The sequence below is a fragment of the Triturus cristatus genome, chromosome 1_1 (genome assembly GCF_964204655.1).
Source record: "Triturus cristatus chromosome 1_1, aTriCri1.1, whole genome shotgun sequence".
In the NCBI taxonomy this organism is placed as follows: Eukaryota; Metazoa; Chordata; class Amphibia; order Caudata; family Salamandridae; genus Triturus; species Triturus cristatus.
In genome coordinates this window covers 1,306,933,064-1,306,956,844 of record NC_140579.1, presented here as the reverse complement: position 1 = coordinate 1,306,956,844, position 23,781 = coordinate 1,306,933,064, and the positions used below count along the sequence as shown (strand labels likewise).

Genomic DNA, 23,781 nt, shown 5'->3' with positions numbered 1-23,781 from the left:
ACTTGTATATATATATATCACAATTTTGCACTTTATTTGCCAATTTTGCACAGACAGAAAACCATGCTGCTAAACCTGATAAATATACCTATGCAAATGTTAATAATGTTTAGATATTATATTTTAAACATGTTTTTAACATATGTATTAATCTCTGATTTTATAAGTGCTGGTTATTTATTGTATTTATACGTAAACAATTGCACATTAGGATATGTGAGCCTACAGCCCAAAAATCATGAGATATGAGATAACCGTTGCGAATGTATTTTACATTTACATCATGTATCAACGGAAGAAAGAGAGATAAAAATGTTGTGGCATGGTAGTATTTCGTCTATGCCTATGGTCAATTATCTATGCACTGGCACTTTAAAAATGGGACAAACGCAGGGGGCACATCATGTGATCAAGGGCTGCAAAGCCCGAAACGCGTCATGGCGGCATAGCACACGAATACAAAAAATAAATAATATTTGGTACAATTAAGTGGAGTCCGTTCCCTTCTTGATCCGGATTACAGAGGATTGTCAAAAGAAAGGTTTACTGCAATATATATATATATATATATATATATATATATATATATATATATATATATATATATATATATATATTACCTACTGGCAGTCGCCAGTAGGTAGTTATAGTTAGGACCTATTTTCCATAGGAAATCCGCAACATTCTATTTGGAATAACGTTGGCGCCGATTGACGAATCTTCGTGATATTTTCCAAACTTTTGGCCAGCTCCGGTCCGCTCCTATCCTGAAAATTTCACTGTGATTCATCAAGCGGGGGCCGAGAAAAAAGGGGGGTCCCAAAATGCGTTTTCCCCATGCATTTTCCCATAGGACCTGTTGACGCAGCTACAGCCCAAACTGCTGAACGGAATTACACCAAATTTGCCAAAGAGGTAGTCCTCAGTTCAGACTCATGCCTTTTGCTTAAATGGTGTAAATCCGTTCAGTAGTTCCTGAGAAAATTAGAGTTAAAAAGATAGATATATCTAGGCGGAGCCTAACCACACATCTCATCGTGAGACCTGATTGGCTGTCAGTACTTCATCCAAGAAGTGTTGGCAGCCATCTTGGGACCAATGTACATGATAGCACCTCATTAAAAAGCACTGCAGTTAATAGAAGGTTTTAAGACTTTAGTTACATTATAAATCATTTGTTAATGTTACCATACTCATTTTAGGAATTGTGGTGTGTTCTAAGGTGATTTTACCATGTGAAAAAGCCTTCTGCTGTGATATCATGAATCATGTTTGAGAGAAAACTATTTTCTCATGCTTTTCCCACAGAGGTTTGGAAGGTGATCTATAAGCTAAACTGAGAGCATATTTTCTGTAAATTCACATTATCTTTCTCAGTCATGTGAGAATGAAGTCTGACATTCTCAGTAAAACATGTACATCCAACAAGGGCAGAGACTGTCAGTTGATTCCTTTGTGTTCTACTGCATCTTCCCAGAGTGTTCTAAAGAACAACTAGAGCGCTAACAGTCCTACTTATGACAAACATATTGCACACCTGAAGCCATCTTGATTGGAATAAAGTGGTAACTCTTAAAACATTTAATTTAAAAAGGAACAAAATGAGGGGGTTCATTTTGCCATAGAAAGTATGATTAGTGCTGCAGAAAGAAAAATTAGGGCACATTTTGAGTGACTTCTCAAATCCTCTTCTATCTCTTCTATTTCATAAGTAAATTCTGACATGCAGACTGAAACATGCACTTTCAATACCAGCAGCAGACTTCCCTGGTGGGCAGTAGCTTTACTACAGTGATCTAATAAGCAACTAGAGTGCTAATATTCAGAATATATGGCAAATGTGTGACACATCTGAATGCCTTCTTGATGGAATCAAAGTAAAAAACTGAAAGTATTTCCTACTGTGGAGACTGTAGTAAATGAGGAAATTAGGAAACTTCATAACAAATAAGTCTCCCAAAATGGCCACCAGAGACAAAAGAGCCCAAATGTAGCCCAAATATCACCCAGATGTAGCCCAAGTATAGCCCAATGACAGAATGTCCCAGAGTGTTCTAACGAACAACTAGAGCACTAACAGTCTTACTAATGACAAAAGTATGGCACACCTGAAGCCATCTTGATTGGAATAAAGTGGTAACACTTAAAACATTTAATTTACAAAGGAACAAAATGAGGGGGTTCATTTTGCCATAGAAATTATGATTAGTGCTGTAGAAAGAAAAATTAGGGCACATTTTGACTTCTCAAATCCTCTTCTATTTCATAAAAAAATTCTGAAATGCAGACTGAAACATGCACTTTGAATACCAGCAGCACACTTCCCTGGTGAGCAATAGCTTTACTACAGTGATCTAATGAGCAACTAGAGTGCTAACATTCAGAATTTATGGCAAATGTGTGACACATCTGAATGCCTTCTTGATGGAACCAAAGTAAAAAACTGAAAGTATTTCCTACTGAGGAGACTGCAGTAAATGAGCAAATTAGGAAACTTCATAACAAATAAATCTCCCAAGATGGCCACCAGAGACAAAATTGCCCAAATGTAGCCCAAATGTCACCCAGATGTAGCCCAAGTATAGCCCAATGACAGAATGTCCCAGAGTGTTCTTAAGAACAACTAGAGCGCTTACTGTCTTACTTATGACAAAAGTATGGCACACCTGAAGCCCTCTTGATTGGAATAAACTGGTAACACTTAAAACATTTAATTTAAAAAGGAACACAATGAGGGGGTTCATTTTGCCATAGAAATTATGATTAGTGCTGAAGAAAGAAAAATTAGGGCACATTTTCAGTGACTTCTCAAATCCTCTTCTATTTCATTAAAAAATTCTGATATGCAGACTGAAACATGCACTTTTAATACCAGCAGCAGACTTCCGTGGTGAGCAGTAGCTTTATTACAGTGATCTAATGAGCAACTAGAGTGCTAACATTCAGAAATTATGGCAAATGTGTGACATATCTGAATACCTTCTTGATGGAATCACAGTAAAAAACTGAAAGCATTTCCTACTGAGGAGACTGCAGTAAATGAGGAAATTAGGAAACTTCATAACAAATAAATCTCCCTAGATGGCCACCAGAGACAAAAGAGCCCGAATGCAGCACAAATATCACCCAGATGTAGCCCACGTGTACCCCGATGACAGAAGTGTGCAAAACACTTATTTTTTTTGTGTATTTGCAGTTTTATATAGTGCAGACTTGTCAGGTATTGGAGTGCTTTACATGAGCATTGGTTACATCACACAAGATCAACTTCATTTTGGTTGTAGACATGGGGAGATTAAGTGATTTGACCAGAATCACAGAATGTTGACCTGAAGCAGAAACTCCAACCTGGTTCCCCAGTTGCAAAGTCTGTAGCTCAGGAAGTAACACCACATCCTCTCCCCTAGGTGCAACATTTAATCAAGTGGTCAACTGGATAAAAAAACATAAAGATTACAAATAATTTAAAAGTTCTTTGTCGCTTTTTGAAAACTCAGAAAATATGTCCTCATTTTAGTTTTTTAGAGCACTAACCATAATTTTGATGCAAATAAAACCCTCTCATATATGTAATTTCTAAAGGAAATGCTCTAGGTATTACAGTTTTGATTACATCAAGATGACGTCAGGCGTTCCACACTTTTGTAATAAATATATATAGAATGTTAGCAATCTAGTTGTTCATTGGGATACTTTTGAAAGGCAGAGGCCAGGGGCACGAACTCTGAAAATTGAAGGCAGGTAGGAGAGTGCAGAGGCAACAATTTGACCACACTGGGCAGGCAGGAAGGGCAGTGGCAGCACAACAGGGTATGGAGGGCAGTGGAAAGGTGGGCAGGGGCAACAAACCAACAATACAGGACTGGCAAGAGAGGCTGTGGCAATATAATAGACCATTGTGGGCAGAAGGAAGAGGCAGTGGTAGTACAACCATACATGCTAACAGACCCGTTTCAGCCAAGAAACGTCCAATGTTTTTAAGCTCAAATGTGCTTTATTTGATCTGTCTCCTGTCTACAATCTCCTCTTTTTCAATGTAACTCAAAGGGGAAAATCAATACCCCAGTTTTTTTTCAAAATCTCCCTCTTACCAAGTTCAAAATGTTCGCAAGTATTGTACATTGGATCATGGTAGGCAGGAGGAAGTGGGGTAGGGACATGGACTCGGATAACAGAGGACAGGAGGGACATGGAGAGGTGCACCAAACTGACCCTACAGGGCAGGCATCAGGGTTTGCAGCAGCACAATACACCACACAGGGCATGCGGGATGGGAGTGCAGCACAACAATCCATAGAAAGCAATAGGGAGGGGACAGGACCATGCAAATGGACAACCGAGAACAGAGGGGAAAGAGGCAATGGTAGCTAGCTGACCATAATGGACAGACAGGAGAGAAAGCTGCAGCATAACAGACCATAAAGGGCAGGAGGGACGGATCAGGGGCATTACAATGGAACAGACAAGCCAGGAGGGAGGGAATAGGGGTCTGCACATGGAAACAGAGGGCTGGGGGCAAGGGGGCAGGGCAGGAGCAGCAATATGACCATGGAGGTGAGGCAGGATGGGCACTAGAAACAAGACACACCATGGAGAGCAACAATGAGACTATGATGGCATACACACAGACCATGGAGGGAAGGTGGGAGGGGGTCAGGGGCAGCTAGCTGACCACACAGGGAAGGTGGGAAGGCCATGGCAGCACAGAAGACCATGCATGGAAAGCGGGAGCGTTAGTGGCAGCACAATGGATATGATGGGCAAGAAGGAGGGTGCAGGGGCATGCACAAAGGACCATGGAGGATAGAAGGGATGGTCAGGACCTGGGCACAGACAAGAGAGTTCAGGGGAAGGGGCCTCACAACAGACTGCGCGGGGCAGGCAGGAGGAGCAGTTGCAGCACAACAGACCAGGGAGGGCAGAACTTAAGAAGGGTGTGGCAGTAAAATGGACCATGGAGGACAGGAGGAAGGGGATAGGGGCATGGCATGTGGACAGGCAGGGTGGAGGTGGCAGGGACAGGTTACAGTCATCTGACAATGCTAGGCAGGTGGGAGGGGAGTGGCAGCTCAACAGAACACTCAGAGTAGATAGGAGTGGCAGGTCCATGGAACATGGTGGGCAAAAAGGATGGAGCAGGGGCATGCACAAAGACATCGGAGGGCAGGGGGAAGGAGAATAGGGGCAGCAAGCTAAGCACAGAGGCTAAGCAGGAGGTCAATGATGGGCCATAGAATTGGGCAATGGAGGGCAGGAGGAGTGGACTGGTACATCATGCTAAATGGAGGGCAGTGGCAGCACATCAGACCATGCATGGCAGGAGTGAGGAGGCTAGTCCATGGATTCAGACAACAGAGGATAGGGAGGAGGTGGATGGGGTAGCAAGCTAACTGTTCAGAGAAGGTGGGTATTAGGAACTTTATTGTTTTTAAAATGTGTGTCTGTGCGAATTACTTAAAATATGAACAAGTATGCAGCATAATCTCACTTTTATTCAGGAAGAAGAGGATGTTTGTGACTGTGACTCCGGGCTCACTTGGCAGAAACACCCTCTGACCCTCCACACCCCATCGCAAAATGTAATGCCCGTGAAAAGGGTAGGTGGACGCAGTGTTATATGGAACATAGTCCTGAGAGCACGATTGAAAATGAAAACTAGATATAATATATGGTATAAACTATGCACCAAAAAGTGTGATATAAGATGAACCGGCGCGTGAAATATAATATGCAATACATTGTGCGCAATGACAGATTCATTGGAGAGCGCGAGATAGCACAGGCACTAGCGCGTGCTACGTGATATGCGCCTTGGAGTGTAATATGCACAGGGCAGTGTTGTGTAACCTAACTAGTCTCTAAAGTTGTAATGTAAAATATGTGCTGGGGAGTGTAACGTAGCATATGAACTGTGACAAAGATATGGATCCCAGATTGTATAATGTATGGCATAGCACTGTGCGTTATAACATAGGCATCGAGGAAGGCACGTTAGATGGGGCAATATAACACGTGCGAAGGCAAGTGTGGCATGACATATTCACGGGGTGGTGTTACAGTGCACATGGGCTGGAGAGTGTCATAGCATACGCACTAGCTGGTGGAATACAACACAGAGGTGTGTGGCACTCGGCGGGCACTGGTGGGTGTAACACAGCATTGGGCTCAGCCAGGAGCACGATGTGACTCTCAAGTGAGGTTCGTCTCCTTTCCAGAGAGTAAAATAAAAAGTATTACACATCCGGCGGTGGATGTGTGTTTTATTAACCATGAGGGGGGTTTCTTGCACAGTTTTGTCGAATTTTTGTCGAATCCCCTTTGAATGGCTTGGTGTGCGTGTGTATTAAATGTGCCCGTCAATAGCTACCCATGTTTGTATAAATAAACGACAAGGGTGTCTAGTTGGAGAGTACCCACCGGCGGGGGCGCCGGGATTAGGCACGGTAGAGCGTCAGACACGTCAGAGCTTCACTAGCGGTGTAAATACATTCCACGTGGATTCATTGTATGCATAGTCGCCTTTTAATGAATATCACGCAAATTGTCATGGTGATAGGTACATACGGTTTGTCCAGCATGTCCTAGGTGTTTCTATAAATATATTTTTAAGAAAATAATAAAAAACAAAGGCCGGCCCCGGGGGATGGGGTCCCCAGGTCCATAAGTGGCCTGAGGAGGGGGGCAACGCAGCCCCCCTCCTAAAGAATTAAAAAAAAAAAAAAAGGCCATGACCCGGGGGTTGGGGTCCCCGGGGCCGATTAAGGCCTTGGGAGGACCAAATTTATTTTTTTCAACAAAAAAAATTAGGGTGCAGGTCCTGGGGGATGGGGTCCCCAGGGCCAATAAATTAGAAAAAGAAGGGGGGCCATACAGCCCTCCTTCTTAAAAAAATGAAATAAATAAAAGACCGGCATCGCTCCGGAGGCCACGCCCCCTCCTTGCAGCACTCTGCAAACGCATCCCCTGGCCAGTTGTAAGTTGGGGAATTAATTCCCCTTCAATACTGAGGGTCCCTGAGGGCCAACTAGCCCAACAGGTATCTCCAATATGCGCCAGGGAGCTGCGTTGCAGACAGGTGTTCTGAGGCCACGCCCCTTTTTACACCTCTATGCAACGCAGCTCTGTGGCGCTTACTGGAGGTACCTAGTGGGCTAGTTTGACCCTAGGGACCCTTAGGATTCAAGGGGACTTAATCTCTCAACTTAGAACGGCCACAGGGCTCGTTTACACAGTGGTGAAGGGAGGGGACGGGGCCTGAGGTGACGTGTGCAAACACGCCCTGTGGCGCGTTTTAAGTTGGGGAAATAATTCCCTTTCAATCCTGAGGGACCCTGGGGGCCAACTAGTCCACCAGGTACTTCCAGTAAGCGCCACTGCTCTGCGTTGCAGAGTGGTGGTGCAGGCCGTGCCCCTTTTTACACCTCTCTGCAATGGCGCTTACTAGACGTACCTAGTGGACTATTTTGCCCCTAGGGACCCTCAGGATTCAAGGGGACTTAATCTCCCAACTTAAAAAACTGCCACAGGGCGTGTGTTTACACAGTGGGGAAGGGAGGGGACGGGGCCTGAGGTGACGTGTGCAAACACGCCCTATGGCGCGTTTTAAGTTGGGGAAATAATTCCCCTTCATTCCTGAGGGCCCCTGGGGGCTAACTAGCCCACCAGGTGCTTCCAGTAAGCGCCACTGAGCTGCATTGCAGAGAGGTGATCCAGGCCATGCCACTTTTTCCACCTCTCTGCAACGCAGCTCTGTGGCGCTTACAGGGGGTACCTAGTGGGCTAGTTGGACCCTAGGGACCCTCAGGATTCAAGGGAACTTAATCTACCAACTAAAAACGGCCACAGGGCGTGTTTACACAGTGGGGAAGGGAGGGGACGGGGCCTGAGGTGACGTGTTCAAACACGCCCTGTGGCGCGTTTTAAGAGGCAGTTTTAATCCCCTGCCCTATTATATACTAGGGGCTTACAGAGGAGGTCATGCTAATCACAGGGGCACCCCAACACATAGTGTTGCCTAGTGTATGTAGGTGTTTTCACTGTATTCTGAGTGTCTTTTAACTTAGCACTGGCTCTAGGACTGGTTAGTCAGACGCAGTTACCACCAGTATCCGTCTGAAAAAGTTTAGGGTACAGGATGATTTTGCAACAAGGCTTCTTTCTGCTCTTCTGTTTGTTCTTTCTGCACGTTATCCTTCTTCCTGCACTTTTCTTCGTCTTTGAGGACTTCTGTTGCTTCTTTCTGCATTTCTTTTTTTTATTTCGTTGCGTTTTTTCTTCATTCTTCACATGTCCTATCTCTGTAGACAGAGTTAGAAATTAGCATTTAAAAAACCTTTGAAATTCACTGAAAAAACCATAGGTTTCAGGCACGTTATAGTTAGGAATTAGCATTTAAAAAACCTTAGAAATTCACTGAAAAAACCATGTGTGTTTCAAAGGTTATATTGGGGGAGAGGAGGTCTGCCACTCTATCACAATGTCATCAGTGATGTCATCAGTGACGTCATTTGAGATGTCATCAGTGATGTCATGAGTGATGTCACTGACCATGTCATGAGTGATGTAATATGTGACGTCATCAGCAGTGCATTGCGGGCGCGCGAGTTATAGTTAGCTGAACTAACTATAACGGGGGAAATTCAATGGTTTTGTACGAGTGAAAAGTCCAGCTAACTATAACGCCCCTGAAACCCATGTTTTTTCAGTGAATTTCTAAGGTTTTTTAAATGCTAATTCCTAACTATAACGTGCCTGAAACCTATGGTTTTTTCAGTGAATATAGATATATATATATATATATATATATATATATATATATATATATATATATATATATATATATAACCACTAGTATCTTTAGTGGATTTATGTTTACTACCATTCTTAAGTGAATTTAGAGTTTATCTGTTTTGTATCTTTTCCTTGAGTTGATTTGCAACTTGTATATATGTAACTCTAACCACTAGTATTTGTAGTAGTCTTATGTACTTTCTTGCATTCTTATGTGAATTTAGAGTGTATCTGTTTGTATTTTTGCCTTGAGTTAATGTGCAACTTGTATATATGTAACTCTAACCACTAGTGTCTGTATTAGTCTTATGTACTTTCTTTCATTCTCATGTGAATTTAGAGTGTACCTGTTTGTATTTTTGCCTTGAGTTAATTTTCAACTTGTATATATGTAACTCTAACCACTAGTATCTGAAATAGACTTTTGTACTTACTACCGTTCTTAAATGAATTTCAGAGTGTTTCTGTTTGTATCTTTTATGTAACTCATGTACTTTGAAGTCCTTATGTAATGTAACTGGTACTTTTGTTTCTGACACCATCGGGTAAAGTTCCCGCTATATAAAATCGCATTAAATAAAATAAACACCGATTTACACTAAAAGGAAAGATTCCCATACCAACATGGACGGCCTCAAACACTGGAAGGGGCTAGCCCTTATCAATGCGAACTTTGCCGTTGCAGAGGAATGGTACATTCCCTTTCCGAAATGGTTACCAGTCTGACCTGTTTCTGTGGGCGGGCGCGAGACGCTCTAGATTTCCCCGTCTCTATGGAAAGGGAGCAGGCTCTGGCTGGCAGAAGGCGGGAGAGCGAAGCCAGGGGAAGTGGCTGGGAGTCCTGTTAAATAAACCACTGTGTCACCGGCAGCTCGACAACAGCCTACCCGCTCCCAATCCAGCTGATGGGGTTTCTCGTCGGGGTTGGACCGCCGGCAGCACCGTCGTAGGACGAGGCTCTTCCGGACATTTTTGAGGACTTTACCTTGTGTGTGGGACCTGTGCAGAAGCAGCTGCAGAATGAAGGAAGCCTCTGGTTGAGGATCAGCCACCCACAGCTGGTACCAGGTGGTGCCCGGCAATGCGGGAGTGGACAGTGGGCTGCCGTTCGGAAGAAGAGCACACTTAGAGGATACATGCTGGAAGGCAGCCTGGGAGTGGACACAAGTTGCCGGATAACCACAACCACAAACAGGAGCTGCAAGGACCTCACACTGCACTTTACCAGGTCTTCTCCCTTTCACATACACTGCTGCCTCCCGCCTTCCCCAAGCCCCATTTCTAGACCATACGACCCAGTGTTTCCCTTAGTAGTCCCTCTAAAAGGCTGTACAATCTTCTCATTGCTCGTTTGACAACCACCTTTCTCCTTTTTGTCACCCTTATCTGAACCCCCAGTTCCCACTATTTTCCATTTTCTGTTCCTGCTACCCGCCTCCCTCCTCTCCATTGAGTGTCTCCTCTGATTTCTTGCTCCCTTGCAGCCCCCATACCCGTCATCTCGGCCCAATAACCTTTCTCCAGTCTGCTCGCATCGGTCTCCATTATTATTGTTACTGTTGCTTTTTTTTTTTTTGCGTATCTAGAGCTTCTAGTTTTCGATTCTTAACCTTAGGTGATGTTTTTCACTCTACTCAATCACCGCCACCCTCTGTCTTGCGTTGTTATGCTATGGGAGCTTTAAATCCATCGTTCCCTTTCATACAGCCTTCAACAACCTCTTAGCATCTGTTCCCTCATTCCTTCCGCTATCCTGGAAAAAATATATATACGCTTTCTTAATTGTTTATTGAATTGTGGATTCCCTTCCTTGTATCATACCTCTTTTAATTTTCCCATTCTGACTAACCTACATTTGGTGTTCTCGTTTACTGTAGTGTTAATTGTACATTCTTCACCCCTCTGATCACCTTGTGTGTGATACTCCCGAATTTCCTGTTCCTTAGCCTGACAAATTAGCCGTTTTGATTTAGCATGAGTGGAGGTTGCCCCACATAACTCTTTTTCAAAATCAACAAGTGTTTGCTTTCATAATTGCCTTCGATGAGTTTGACTCTTCCCCTCTGACTTTGTAATATGCTTCATCTGAGATCTGTGTCTAGATTTAAATTATACTCCCCTCTTCTTGCCTCTGGGCCGATAGTTCAGTTTTCATTTTTTCCACAGATTCCTGTCCTTCCATTACCCTCATCTGTTCTTGCTTTAACCTCTAGCCCTTATAATCCTGCCTGGCCCAGTATTTTATTTTCTTGCCTTGTGTCATTTTCTATCCCCAGTATTTGATTGTTCTTCTCGGTTTCTTGTCTCTTCCTAATTTTAGGTTCTCCAAATTTTTATTTATTTATGTATTTTTTTTTTTTATCTGTCCTGGGTCTATTTTGTTGTTTTTTGTATCCCTACCTAGTAACCCCCTCCCTCCTCCCCGGTTTCCATTATCTCTCTTGCTATTGTGCCATTAGTCGGTTTCTCTCCTTTCCCTTGGGGTTGATTCCTAGTGGCTTATCCCCTCCCTCTTGCAGGGCAGTGCACAGCTTATGCTGGATGAGACACCATGTCCAAGACCCTTAAGAAGAAGAAACACTGGCTGAGTAAGGTGCAGGAGTGTGCCCTGTCTTACGCAGGGGATGTGTGTGCTGTTCTCGAAGTGCGTGGTGGGGCAGAGCATGGCGAGTTCCCTACCATTGGCCGGATCCGAGAGGAGCCGGACACCACACTGTCAGGCCGGGCACCCAGCCCCGGGGACGTTCTCCTGGAGGTCAATGGCACCCCAGTCAGTGGACTCACCAATCAGGATACAATGGCCGTCATCAGGCACTTTCGTGGGCCAATCCGGCTGAAAACGGTCAAACAAGGTATGTGTATTCTTACAAATACTGCGCTCTTGTTTGATTCCTTAATTGTCTATGCACCGAATCTACCTTATTGTAAATTACAGTTCAGGTATGGGTTATCCCCTGCTGCCCGAGGTCTTGATGGGAAGCTTCAAGTGTGAAATTCAAAAGCACGGTTTCCACAAACATGCAGCAGAACACTTTAGACAGAACACATCTTAAATGCTACACAATCATGCCTTAGTTGGCAATTATGGTACCCTCAACACATGCCAGGAATGAGCATGCAAGCGAGTTCAGTTGATGGAAAATTACACTCACAGCAAACACAACATAGATATTCAATATGGTTAGTTTCCATCACCACACAGAAACGTGTCATACAGTCATGAAGTAAAGAGAGCTATCACGTTTCCACTTACCATACCATTGACCGAAATTCCACACAAACGCAACAGATACGTTGGAAAGATCACATACACCCATTAGCAACACAACATGGATGCACCAACGAGTAAGAAGACATCGGCAACACAAACAGAACACTGGTCATAAGCTCACACGCTTCAATCAAATTCAGATCCATCACATAAACCGCAGCATCTTGCTCAGACTGACACTATCCACTGGCCATTTTTGTTATATGCACATATTCATGCAGAAGAAGTCGATAAAATGGTCCGGCCTAACGTATGCGACACCAATATCAACCACAGCTCAAAGACATGGCCACCCAGTCATGAAGCAAGACCACAGGTGCTACTTTAACACGCAGATCCATTGCCCACCATCACGCTAGACAGGTTAAACTCCCCAGTCCTCTGGATGGCCCGCAGTGTAACATCTGGAATATCACAGAGGGTATTTAAGAATCCAGTCCGTTGCTGAGGTCTCTTACGCTAGTCCAAAGGCATTCCTGGACGACCAGGGGCAGGTTAATGGCAGGTTTACACATGCCAGTAACATAACCTTTCATTTCTACACTTCCACTCTTGTGCATGATTTACATTATAATTACATCAGATCTGATTACCCAATTGGCAGATTTCCTATGGTGAAAAAGTCCATCATTCTACAATACCCGCATTTCAAATGTAAATGTGTAGTTTCTAATGCAAGTGTACTTGGTTTCTGCAGCGTGGCTGAACACCTCACACGGTTATTCAGTTAAGGTATTGAAAGGTGTTGTACTGTACACCTGATCCTGGATAAACAGGCCAGTAGCACTCCGGGACCTTGTAAGTGGAGTCAGCGCCTTCTTTGTTTTGTAATGGTGTGGCCTAGTCTATACATTACACAATGTATCAATGCGTCGGCATGGAAGAGATGGTGATAGATGCAGATATTTCAAGGTGTGCGAGTTGAGAGAAGGAAGCATGGAGCCGATGCTGCAAAACGCCAACACAATTTTAAAGAATAAAGATCTAGATGTTAAAAACGTTTAAGTTATTGTTGCGAATGAAACAGGTTAGGGTTAATGATTGTGTTCCAAATGCTGAGATTCACACCTGATGGTGAGACGTTATAAAGAGCCGTCTTGGCTTTAAGTTTCTGGGTTCTTTTGTATCTTTAATTCATACCGTTCGATCCTTATTACACGGCCTCTCATTTTGGACTACAGGTGTATTGAGTGGAGGCGGGTGCCGTCTTCTGAAGCAGAGTTAAAGTCGCCATTTAAACTGTTTATTTGATTGGCGGAACTAAAGCAGGTGCCTCCTACGTACAGTCGTTTTTTATGGCTCTTCCTCGCTGGCTATTGCATACTCCTCATGTCCTACTTGCTTTCCTCTGACGAACATTTTAGTGACTAAGCAACTTTACCTGGCAAAATCTACCCCCTCCAATTAACTCTTAATATGCTTCATCTACGATAAAGTCTACAAATTAAAATAAACCTTTAGAGGGAGAACGAAACTCTTCTCCCATGAAAGTGTTCCGTTCTCAGCATCATGTGTGTTATATCCAGCACGTGTGAGCCCCCTCCCTTCCCAGCACTGGTGATTCTTGTCAGACACACCGCCGATACAAAGAAGGTGAATCGTCCGATTTAGTACGACATGATTCCTGCCTTCATGCCTGTGGCTATTAACCACCCACCTGCCTGAAGTGTGTAGCGTTTAATAAGCGCTCATTTGCATATTTGCACGCTCGCGCTAAAGAACTACAGGAGCCGGTGATTCATGCTTCGCACGCGGCTCCCGACTAACTCGCCGAGGCCACGCCTCTTTATTTATATTCGCCAGTGTCTGACGTCACGCGTCAGCGCTAGCGCACCCCGGCAGCGCGGAAGGCTAGAACGCTTCGCGCGCGCCGGACATTACACTCCTTCCAACCTTTATCAAAACATCAACCAATAAACACAAAATGCAAACGAACGATGAATCTGTTACCAGTCTGCCAGTCTTTGCAGGTTACACCATATAGTCCGCCAACTGTGATGATGGTGCGGGGTTTTTCCGCAGACCGTAGCGGGATTGGCCGCCTCTGGATAGGGCCACCTCGGGGGTCATGCGCTTTGGGGTGTTCTCCGACTTAGCAATTCTTGGATTGCTTTCCAATCCCCTGACCTGACGGCCTCCGTTGCTGCTCTCAAACATTCGTCACCTCTCGACGCTTCAATGATTGCAGCTAGGCTCATCGGAAGGGGCCGTGACCGCTCCGTCACGAGCCGGACATATTCCTCTGTGTCCTCTGCCTCTTCCCTTTCTTCCATGGTGGCTTTCCGCGGGTGCCTTGACAGATAGTCCGCCGGGTTCGTGGCCCCCGGTTTGTACTCCTCCCGGTAGTCGTACCCTTGTAATTGGAGTATCCACTTTTCGATCCGGGGTGGTGGTTTCGATGCTGACCCTTGGAAGAGAGGTATGAGGGGCTTATGATCAGTCGCCACTGTGAAGTGGTGGCCATAAACGTACACGTGAAAATGTCTGCAGGCCCAGTGAATGGCAATGGCTTCTCGCTCTATTTGCGAGTAGCGCTGTTCTGTCTCGGTCAGGGACCGGCTCGCGTAGGCGATGGGGGCCCACTCTCCGTTGCTCTGAAGTTGAGCTAACACCGCTCCCAGACCAAAAGGGCTTGCGTCCACCGCCACGTTGGTGGGCTTCGCAGGGTCGAAGTACGATAAGGTGGTGTCCACCGAAAGAGCTGCTTTCGTTGCTTGGAACGCTTGTTCTTGTTCCGGGCCCCACTGCCATGTGGTCGATGACTTGGTCAACTCCCTGAGAGGTTTGGTGAGGTCCGGGATGAAGCGGCCGCAGAAATTGACCATGCCCAGGAAGCTCCTGGCTTCCGAGATGTTTGTTGGGGCTGGGGCTTCCTGTACGTCCTTCACCTTGTCCGGGTCTGGGGCCACTCCTTGATCCGAGAAGGTATACCCGAAGAAACTAATCTTGTTCTGCAAGAATTGGCACTTCTCCCTGTGCAGGGTCAGGCCTGACTCCTGGATCCTTTTGAGGACTCCCCTCAACCTCTGGTGGTGTTCCTCTATGGTTGACGCGTAGATCAGCAGGTCGTCGCTCACATTTAGCACTCCAGGGAGCCCGCTGAGGACTTCTCTAATGGTATTTTGGAATACCTCGGCGGCACTCGAGATGCTGAAGTTGAGACGCCGATACCGTCTGAGGCCCACGTGGGTGGAGAAGGTGGTTATGTACCTCGAGTCCGGATGGAGTGGCAGCTGGTGGTAGCCTGATCGTACGTCCATTTTCGAAAACCACCTGGCCCCATTCAGCTCCCCCAAGATGTCATCAATGGTGGGCGTCAGGTGTCGTTCCTTTTTTACTGCGGCGTTGGGGAGGCGCATATCCACACAGATGCGGACTTGTCCTGGCTGTTTCGGCTTCCTGGCGATGACGATCGGGGATACCCATGGGGTTGGCCCGCTGACCTTCTCTATGATGCCTTGTTTCTCCAGAGCCTCCAGCTCCTCCTCGACCTTTTGCCTCAGATGGAACGCAATTCGCCTGTGCCTCAGCGCCACTGGTTGGACAGATGGATCGATATGTAAGGACACTTTCTTCCCTTTCAGGCACCCGATTCCTTTGAAGACTTCTCCGAACTCTTCCATGATGGTATCCAGCTCCTCCTCTAGGACCGCCATGGCAAACGATATCAGTCTCAGTTCTTCGGCCGATTGCCCGCTGACCAGCATCCCACTGCCCTCTTCCGCGACATAGATGGTGGTGCTTGTTTTCCTCTCCCCATGTTGCAGTTCCGTCTTGAAGCACCCGATGAGGGATGGGCGTCTTCTGGCCGTACGCAAATACTCGGATCTTTGCCTCTCGCAGCGGAGGTTTGGTGCGTAGTTGGTGATAGACGTTGGCGGCCATCAGCTCAATGGACGCCCCTGTATCAATGGTCGCTTTTACCTCCTGTTGTTGGACCAAGATGCGACATTTTGGAAGTCTGTGCTTCTTCTTTTGTGGCTGGTTGATCGCGAACACATAGTGGACTGGGTACTCCTCGGTGTCATCGTCCATGTCTTCGCTATCCGCCGCCTCCTGCACTGCATGGGCCGCCTCTTTCTTGACTCTGGTGGACCTGCACACCGCTGCGAAGTGGTTCATCCACCCACAGGCGCTGCACTTTTTCCCTCTGGCCGGGCAGTCTTGCATGCGGTGGGGCTGGCCTCCGCAGTATCCGCATTCTTTCTTCTTCGTCTCCGGTTGTCTTTTCCCTCCGGCCGGTCTCACCTTGGGCCGTACCGCATTCACCGCTTCCGCCACCTGCACTTGTTCAGTCTTCACGGGGCGATGCAGGGCTGCTTCCATGTGCGAGGCCCTTGCCTGCGAGAGCTCCTTTGACCGTCCTAGAGTGAGGATGTCCGCTAGGGGCTTTCCTTCTTCCTGGAGGACCGTGACCCGGAGCTTGGACGAGTAGCACCCTTGTATGATCTGCCCTCGGATCTCCTCCTGCTCATCCCGGAATCCACACGTGCTGGCTAACTCCTTCAGTCTGCCGTGGAACGCATCGAGGGACTCTTCTGCCTCTTGCTTGGCTTGACGAAAGATAAATCTTTCATAGTCTCTATTCGCCATGGGTTCGAACTGGGTGTTTGGAGAGTTCAGCAGCATGAGGTAAATCTTCGGCGTTGCCTCCACGAGGGTCTTGTAGATGCGGTGGATGTCTTTGCCTCCTAGGTGGAGTAGCAATGCTCTGCGTCTCTCCCTCGATATGCCTGCCCCCTCAAAATATATTTGTAGGCGGTCTGTCCAATCCCTCCAGCGCGGGGCAAGGGATGACGGGGCACCGTCAACGACAAACGGCTCAATGGCGGGAATCTACGCCATCTTGGCACGTGCGCAGCGTGCGGTGTAGGCCGGCCGCTTCTCCCCCTCGTCGAAAGCGAGTGGTGGGCACCCCCTGGTGGGTGTCGAGCGTGGTCCCCCTCCGTGCCTCTACACCATCGAGTTGGCACACGTACCTCCGGGAGCTAGCATCAGGGTCCTCGGGGTCCTGGACGCTCCCACCGGGCCCTGGCCTGCTCTGGGGTACAGGGCGGCCGTCGTCTGGTTCCTCGTGGCATCGGCCCTGCCACCACACAGGCGTGACGTACACCTCTCAGGCTACGATGATGGGTCTCCCAGGCGTGACGTACACCTCTCAGGCTACGATGATGGGGCTCTCAGGCTCTCCCTGTGCATCCCACAGGACCTACCAGCTGGCTCAGCAGGGCCCTCTCCGGGAGGGACAGCACTCTCAGGCCCAGGAGACATGGGTGGCAGCTGCACATCTCAATGGGGCCACATATAGCAGATGCAGGGTTTACAAACACCCCTCGTCGCGAGTGTAGCGTTTAATAAGTGCTCATTTGCATATTTGCGCGCTCGCGCTAAAGAACTACAGGAGCCGGTGATTCATGCTTCGCACGCGGCTCCCGACTAACTCGCCGAGTCCATGCCTCTTTATTTATATTCGCCAGCGTCTGACGTCACGCGTCAGCGCACCCCGGCAGCGCGGAAGGCTAGAACGCCTCGCGCGCGCCGGACATTACAAAGTGCAGAGACCCGAATTCAGCCCCCCCCTCCCTCCCCCTGAAAACGCAGTTTCGAAGTCCATGATTAAAGCATTACGAGTCAAATTGATTGTATTGTTCATTCCCTGGCAGTCTGAATTGCTGCACTGAATAATTTATGCGTTTTTTGTGAGTCGCTGTGTTTATAATCATCGTGTGTGTTTATCAGACGTATGTGACGGCGTTCTCCGCCGCTTGGATTGCTTTTTCACCATGGATTTATTCTTTTAATAGTCGCAATAAATGAAATGTATCTTGTGTTTGGCACGTAGCTGAAGCACAGTGGCTCGATTTCTTGGTTTTCCTGTCAGATGGTAGCACTGTATGTTCACTTAGGAGTAGTAGCTGCGTGTGCAAGCTGTACTGCCGTGACGCACTTACAGCGTATATACACTTGTTTTTAGAAATAAAATTTAAATCCTTATTATGCACCTTCGCTGTTTTAATGGATCCTCCGAGCTCACACCAGCCGTGCCCTCTTCTGATGGCACTTCCTGTTTCAGAGATTGGAGGTAGGGCATACGATGAAACACAGCAGAAGTACGGTTAGTGCTTTTGATTGAGGGAATCCACCAGAAGTGAAATCCTAAATAGTATGGGACATATGGTATTAAGTGTATAATCACCTATAATACTTTGTCTAGCTACCTCGAAGTGATGTAGTTGATTTCACAACTTTTCTTGGGCCACTTTATGGAAATGATGAGTAGTATCATTAAAGATCACCTTACTGTTGACTGGCAGTTTAAATCCTCTAAGCCCATCTCCAGTGCATCCATGGTCTTTTGGCCTGGTGCCTCCGAACCTGCGCTCCAGATAGAGCTGATTTTCTTAGGAGGCTTGTTCTAGCCCAGGGTCTGAAGCACAGAGTTTTAATCTTCTCTCAAGTGTGGGATAGTGTGTACTTGCGTTGGTAGAGTGCCCTGCCTCCTTGGCTATAAAAGCATGCTCAGGAACATTGAGAGTGTGGTTCTGCGAGAGCAGACATGCTATCTATTCACATGAAAAGTATCAATCTATGCACCCATGTACAATTCACTAAACCATTGAACTGTAGAACATATTGGTATATTCAGTGCTTGAAATGGTACTCTGTACCAGAGTACCTGCTTGTTTCTGAAGTTATGTTATGTTAATATTATTTTCAAAGCGCAGCGGTTACCCGTGGGTGTCCTGGCGCTAATTATTTATCCTGAAGGCAAAAGCACGGAGGAAATTAGGTTTATTTAGCAAAAAGCCAGGTCTTTAAGCCCTTCCTAAAGTCTAGGAGATCCGTGGCATTTCTTAAATGGAACGGAAGGGCATTCCAGGCTTTCGCTGCACCAACGGCAAAGCTTCTACCACCCCACAAAACTTTTTTGTGTGCGGCACTGAGACCAACTGAACGAAGTGTCCTTTTCGGTATGTACCACTGGCAGAAGTGCCAGTACGCTCCAATTAAAAGTATTAGGTCTCTCTTGAGAAGTGCCGGTACTCTCCCTCTCAAAATGAAAAAGTGCTGGTACTCCGTACCGGGCAGTAACGGCTCATTTAAAGCACTGAGTATTTTGCAATCTCCTTGTGAGGATCGTAGTTGCATCCCACCCCCTTCAAAATCATCTTTATTTTCAAGTGTATCTTTTGCAACAAATATGCAGATGTTTCTAAACTTCCAAAGTTGCAATCCACTTGAACATCATCTAATTTGCTTTTGCAGTCTGTGAGTTCCTTTAAATATATTGAGATGAAAATAAGCAACGTTCTCCTTTGCATTGTTGTTCAGATGCCTGGTTGTTGCTCTCCATTTATCCATCACCGCCCACTTCATAATGGGAAAATGGCGTTGCGTACATCCTGTGATTCTTTGGCTGGAGGAAAAACCAGAAGGAAAGTAGTGTTTGAGTGGGAAAAAAAGTGGATGAGCTAGCCATTTCCATACCTCTGTAGTCCAGTCATTGATGAGTCGTTTAGAGACGGTGTCCTACTGTAGCAAGAAAAAATCAACAATAGACGGCACTCAATTATATATAGATAGCAGAGGCCGTAAGGCCTATTGGAAAATTCGGAGCTTTTCCTGCCTAAAATGACTTTGAGAGAATCAGTCACAAGTCTGCCTCATTGTGATCTGTATCCGCCTTTTAGACTCACAGGCCTTCCATGATACCTCTCAGGTGCTTTATGCAAATATGCTGACATACCCGTGAATAGCCACCAGAATGAGTTGGGCAGGCTTAGACTGGCCATCCTCATAATCCCTTTCTCCGACAACCATCCTTTGTTTAGGTGTTTGCGCAGTTGAGTGGACTTGGGAGGTGCAGTTTCACTTTCATACCTACACAGAGCCAGTGAGTGATCAGACTTGAGGTCCCTGATGGGTCTGGGTGGCTTCTTCTCCATTCACAGTGATGGGAGCAGCTCTTGAAATGCTTCAGCAATGTAGGGAAACAAAGGGACAAGAATATTTCCAATAGAGAGACCATTGTTATAGTGAGACTGATATGTATTAAGCATGAAAGATTAATGCTATGTGTTTGGAAGAGTTACTGGATATTGTTGCCCTTAAACAGGCACACTACTCTCTGCTCAATTGCTTTCAGCTTGTTTTGCTGACAATATCATCCTTCTGTCTTAATCTATATACTACCAGTATAACTCTATACTTGTTTGTACCAAGCGCTGGCACTCTGCCATACAGCATGGTGGTGGCCAATCTATTTTGCAGGCTAAGCACAATATAGTGCCCTGATCGGAGGATACACTGATTGGAGAGCTGTCAACATTGACTGGAGGGTTGGAACATGGTTTTTGTGTGTTTAGTCGTATGCGCCTATACCATACTGACATGCCCAACGACTGTTTCCTTCTTCAACATCTGCAAATTATCGTCTCTGCCCCAATAACTGTCCACAGTGGTGGTCTGCCAACTGATTAATATGCTAAGGAGTATGTTGGTAAACGGAAGATGTTGATAAATAGGAAAAGTTCCAGATTTTGCTATCAAAAAATGGACGTGATCTTCTTGGGTTTTGTCATTCAACAAACTTTGTTTATTCTTTTTCTTTTGTAGACCAAAGTAGATTGATTTGATTCTCCTTTTGAATGTATGTAAATGTGTTGTAGTGTTTGTTTACCATGATCCCAGTTTAATCAAAAAACAGAAAGCACGTATGGTCACTTAGCCTAGCAGTTCATTACATTTCTATTAAAATATTTTCGCAGGGTATACAATTATACTATGGATTGGGCTCCTCATAGCCTCAGTCAATGATTTTAAACATGGTTTCAGTACATTTAAAAACTATTCAAGAGCAGCACCTTGGTAGGTACTATGGTTTTTAGTAAAGACTGAAGCAAAACCTTGTTCTATATCTGATTAGTCCCTCCTTTTATAAATGCTCCTTCTCAATGATACCGCCTTTGGAATACGGTTGTTCCCGTGGGCATGGTTATGCTTCCCATTACAACCGACTGGGGAGAATGTTTGCATTGTTCAGCATTGCGTCCATCATCTGGTCCTCTTGTCCTTATTGCAACCAGTCAGATATGGAGTTGTAGTTTTTTTTGGGTGGCATTTAGATGACCTGCAATGCCTTGTCATGTCTGTGGAGCGTTTGCCATAGGCCCTCTGCCAGGTGCGTTGATAAAGCCATTTTCTCCCAGATAACTTGTCTTTTAGAAATATTTAAGAGCACTGTGTTGAAGTGCTTTTGCCGTTTATCATGCACTCATCACTCCTTACCCACCCCTCCTCCCTTCAGTTGGCCTCATGCGTCCTCCTTTATGGCTGGAGTTGCTTAGATGCAGGCACACTGAAGATGACTGAGGTGACAGTTGTGCCTATTCAGCCATGGTGTGCCTCTTTCTGCCAGACATGTAAGTTCTCCCACAAGAGTCTCCCACCAGCGTCCCGATAAAATGTCATTTCTTTACTCTCTATACCGTAGCTCTTGTTGTGGCTAATATGCTGAATACTCGTGTGTTTGTATGTGTGATCAGATTGTCTACACATGAGCGTTTTCCACGATATATGTTCTTGGATGTTGGTGAGAAAGTCGTCATGGCTTTCCTGTACACTAAATGTGTATGAGAAAGTGTTTGGGATGGCATGGTTATTGTTAAATGTGCTTAGAGCCATAGGTTGTGAGTTCAACACCAACTTTTACAAAGCAGTGGGAATTCTGAACATCCCAAACACATGGGTGTCTTTGATCTGCAAAAACTGTGCACCTTACTTATGTTCCTATATTTTTTTTTTTTTATTCACTTTTTGTGTCCACTATAGTTTTATTTGTGGCTATGGGCGAAGTCATTATGTGTGCTTTGTCGTACTGGATGGCTGTGCCCAGATAGCATAGAGTTTTATGTAGGTGTTTTCAAATGTCACTAGTTTTTACTGATTAGCACAATTATGCACTGTTTAAGTGCTTGATTTGTTGCCAGTGCTTATAGTGAAGGGCCCACTGCCTTTTTATGTATCATTCTGCTTAAGTCACCATCCATCCTGGCATTGAGCACATAACCTTACCATCAACTAACTCCCTTATCAAATACCTCTAATGTCTACCACAACTCGCCCTCCAGTCTACCCTGACAATGGAAGGCTTCACTGTAATACTGACACACTGTCAAATTGCACTCTAAGTGGGGAGGAGTAATGGACCTGGAACCCTGTGAGCCTGAAGTCACAAGGCTCTCAACTATAGTTCCCTGCGCCTCCAATTCCTTGGCTTTCACTCTTCACATTGAGTGGCACACATATTTTGTGTGATTAGCGCTGTGTTGGTAATGCTGCAGAGTGTAACTGTCAAAGCCCCAGGTCATTACCCAAATAGGTCCATATCTATTGGGCGTGTCTCAAATGTGCAGGGGAGGGTCAACGGATCTTTCTAAGATCTTCTAAGTGTTGGCCAACGTGTGTGTTTTGTATGTGCTCATCCACACTTTTCACAATACGCATTTGTGGTTGTTTACTCTTCTCTGTCAGTCAGTCTTGGCATGCTTTAATATGTGGTGATATAACTTAACGAAAAATTGATTTGGCTATTAATGTCATGCAAATTTTGAATTGAAATGGTATCTTCTGTATCCAATTGTGTCTTATGTTGTTTGCGTGTCTATTCTGGTGCCATTTTTTTCAAGAGAATTAGTATTCATGCTTCAGTGCCTTAATATGAACTTCTGTTTTAGATAAGATTAATGTCATAGGTGTGTTATTGAAAAATGTTGACTTTTGAAGTAAGCACATCTGCAGCATAAAAACATAGTGTTTTATCGTTTGCTGATTGCCTTACATTTATCTATTAAGCGAAACACTGTCTCTCGTTCCCTTGGGAAGGGGCATTGTACCTATACACAAGCTGTTAGAGGTTTCTACCCCCCCTGTGTGCAAGCTGTATCAAGTGCGAGGATAATCTGGCATTTACATCCGTTTCTATTCCTTGGGTCAGAGATTGCCTTGGGCTCCTTAATCTGTCCATTCAAGCCTTCCTGTCTTTTGCACTGGTGGCATTGAATGAGCCTAGTTGGGGAGTTGTAGTGCCTAGGCTGTATCTGCATATTTGGTGGCACCAGTGAGGATGCAGCTGCAGTATTTTTGTTTCTGCACTCATGTGAAAACTGCTGGAGTCCAGGATGGCAGCATCGTGCCAGGAATCATAAATCTGTTTACATAATGCAGTGCATGCTAGGTTGGAACTGAATACCAGCTGACTTTTCATCCTTGGCTACACTTTATGGTTGGGTTGTGGTGAGAGTGGCACCTATTGGTCATCCTGATAATAATGTGTGCACTCCATTAATGGCCATCTGGTGAAGAGTGAGTAGTTAAGAAATAAATTGTCTTAGGAGTCCTCCTGTGCTTTTGTACCTCCTTTAATATGTGTGGAAGGTGACATGGTGGCTTCATGGTCCTTAAGTGTTTCAGTGACTTGACGAGCGGCCTTGTAGATAGACGGTTGTGATAAGTCAATTGTATCCAATAATTCTGTTGAGACCAACTTGAAAAGTATTGTAGCACACATAGCATTTAGATCTCTATGGTCTCTAAGATGGAGCATGTCATGAGATGTAGGGGGCCTTGTTGGTGTCATTGAATCGGAGTCCATGTACAAGGTCAAGTCTCTATAAAGTCATTGAGTGTTACCTTTTACTTGGATATCCATTCCCTTTCTT

At 45.5% G+C, this 23,781-nt stretch overlaps 1 protein-coding gene across 2 annotated transcripts in view; it reads left to right on the top strand.

Annotated features, from left to right (window-relative positions):
- The first annotated feature begins 9,577 nt into the window (after nucleotides 1-9,577).
- Nucleotides 9,578-23,781, top strand: part of MAGI3 (membrane associated guanylate kinase, WW and PDZ domain containing 3) — a 2,362,625-nt gene continuing 2,348,421 nt past the window's right edge. Inside the window, exons 1-2 of one of the 2 annotated variants that reach the window (XM_085653126.1) lie at nucleotides 9,578-10,018; nucleotides 11,310-11,642. In XM_085653126.1, coding sequence (XP_085509252.1) covers nucleotides 11,342-11,642 — 301 coding nt within the window. In that variant the 5' untranslated portion in view covers nucleotides 9,578-10,018; nucleotides 11,310-11,341. Of the gene's footprint in view, nucleotides 11,643-23,781 lie in introns of both variants that reach the window. The other variant, XM_085653134.1, reaches the window with a different exon arrangement.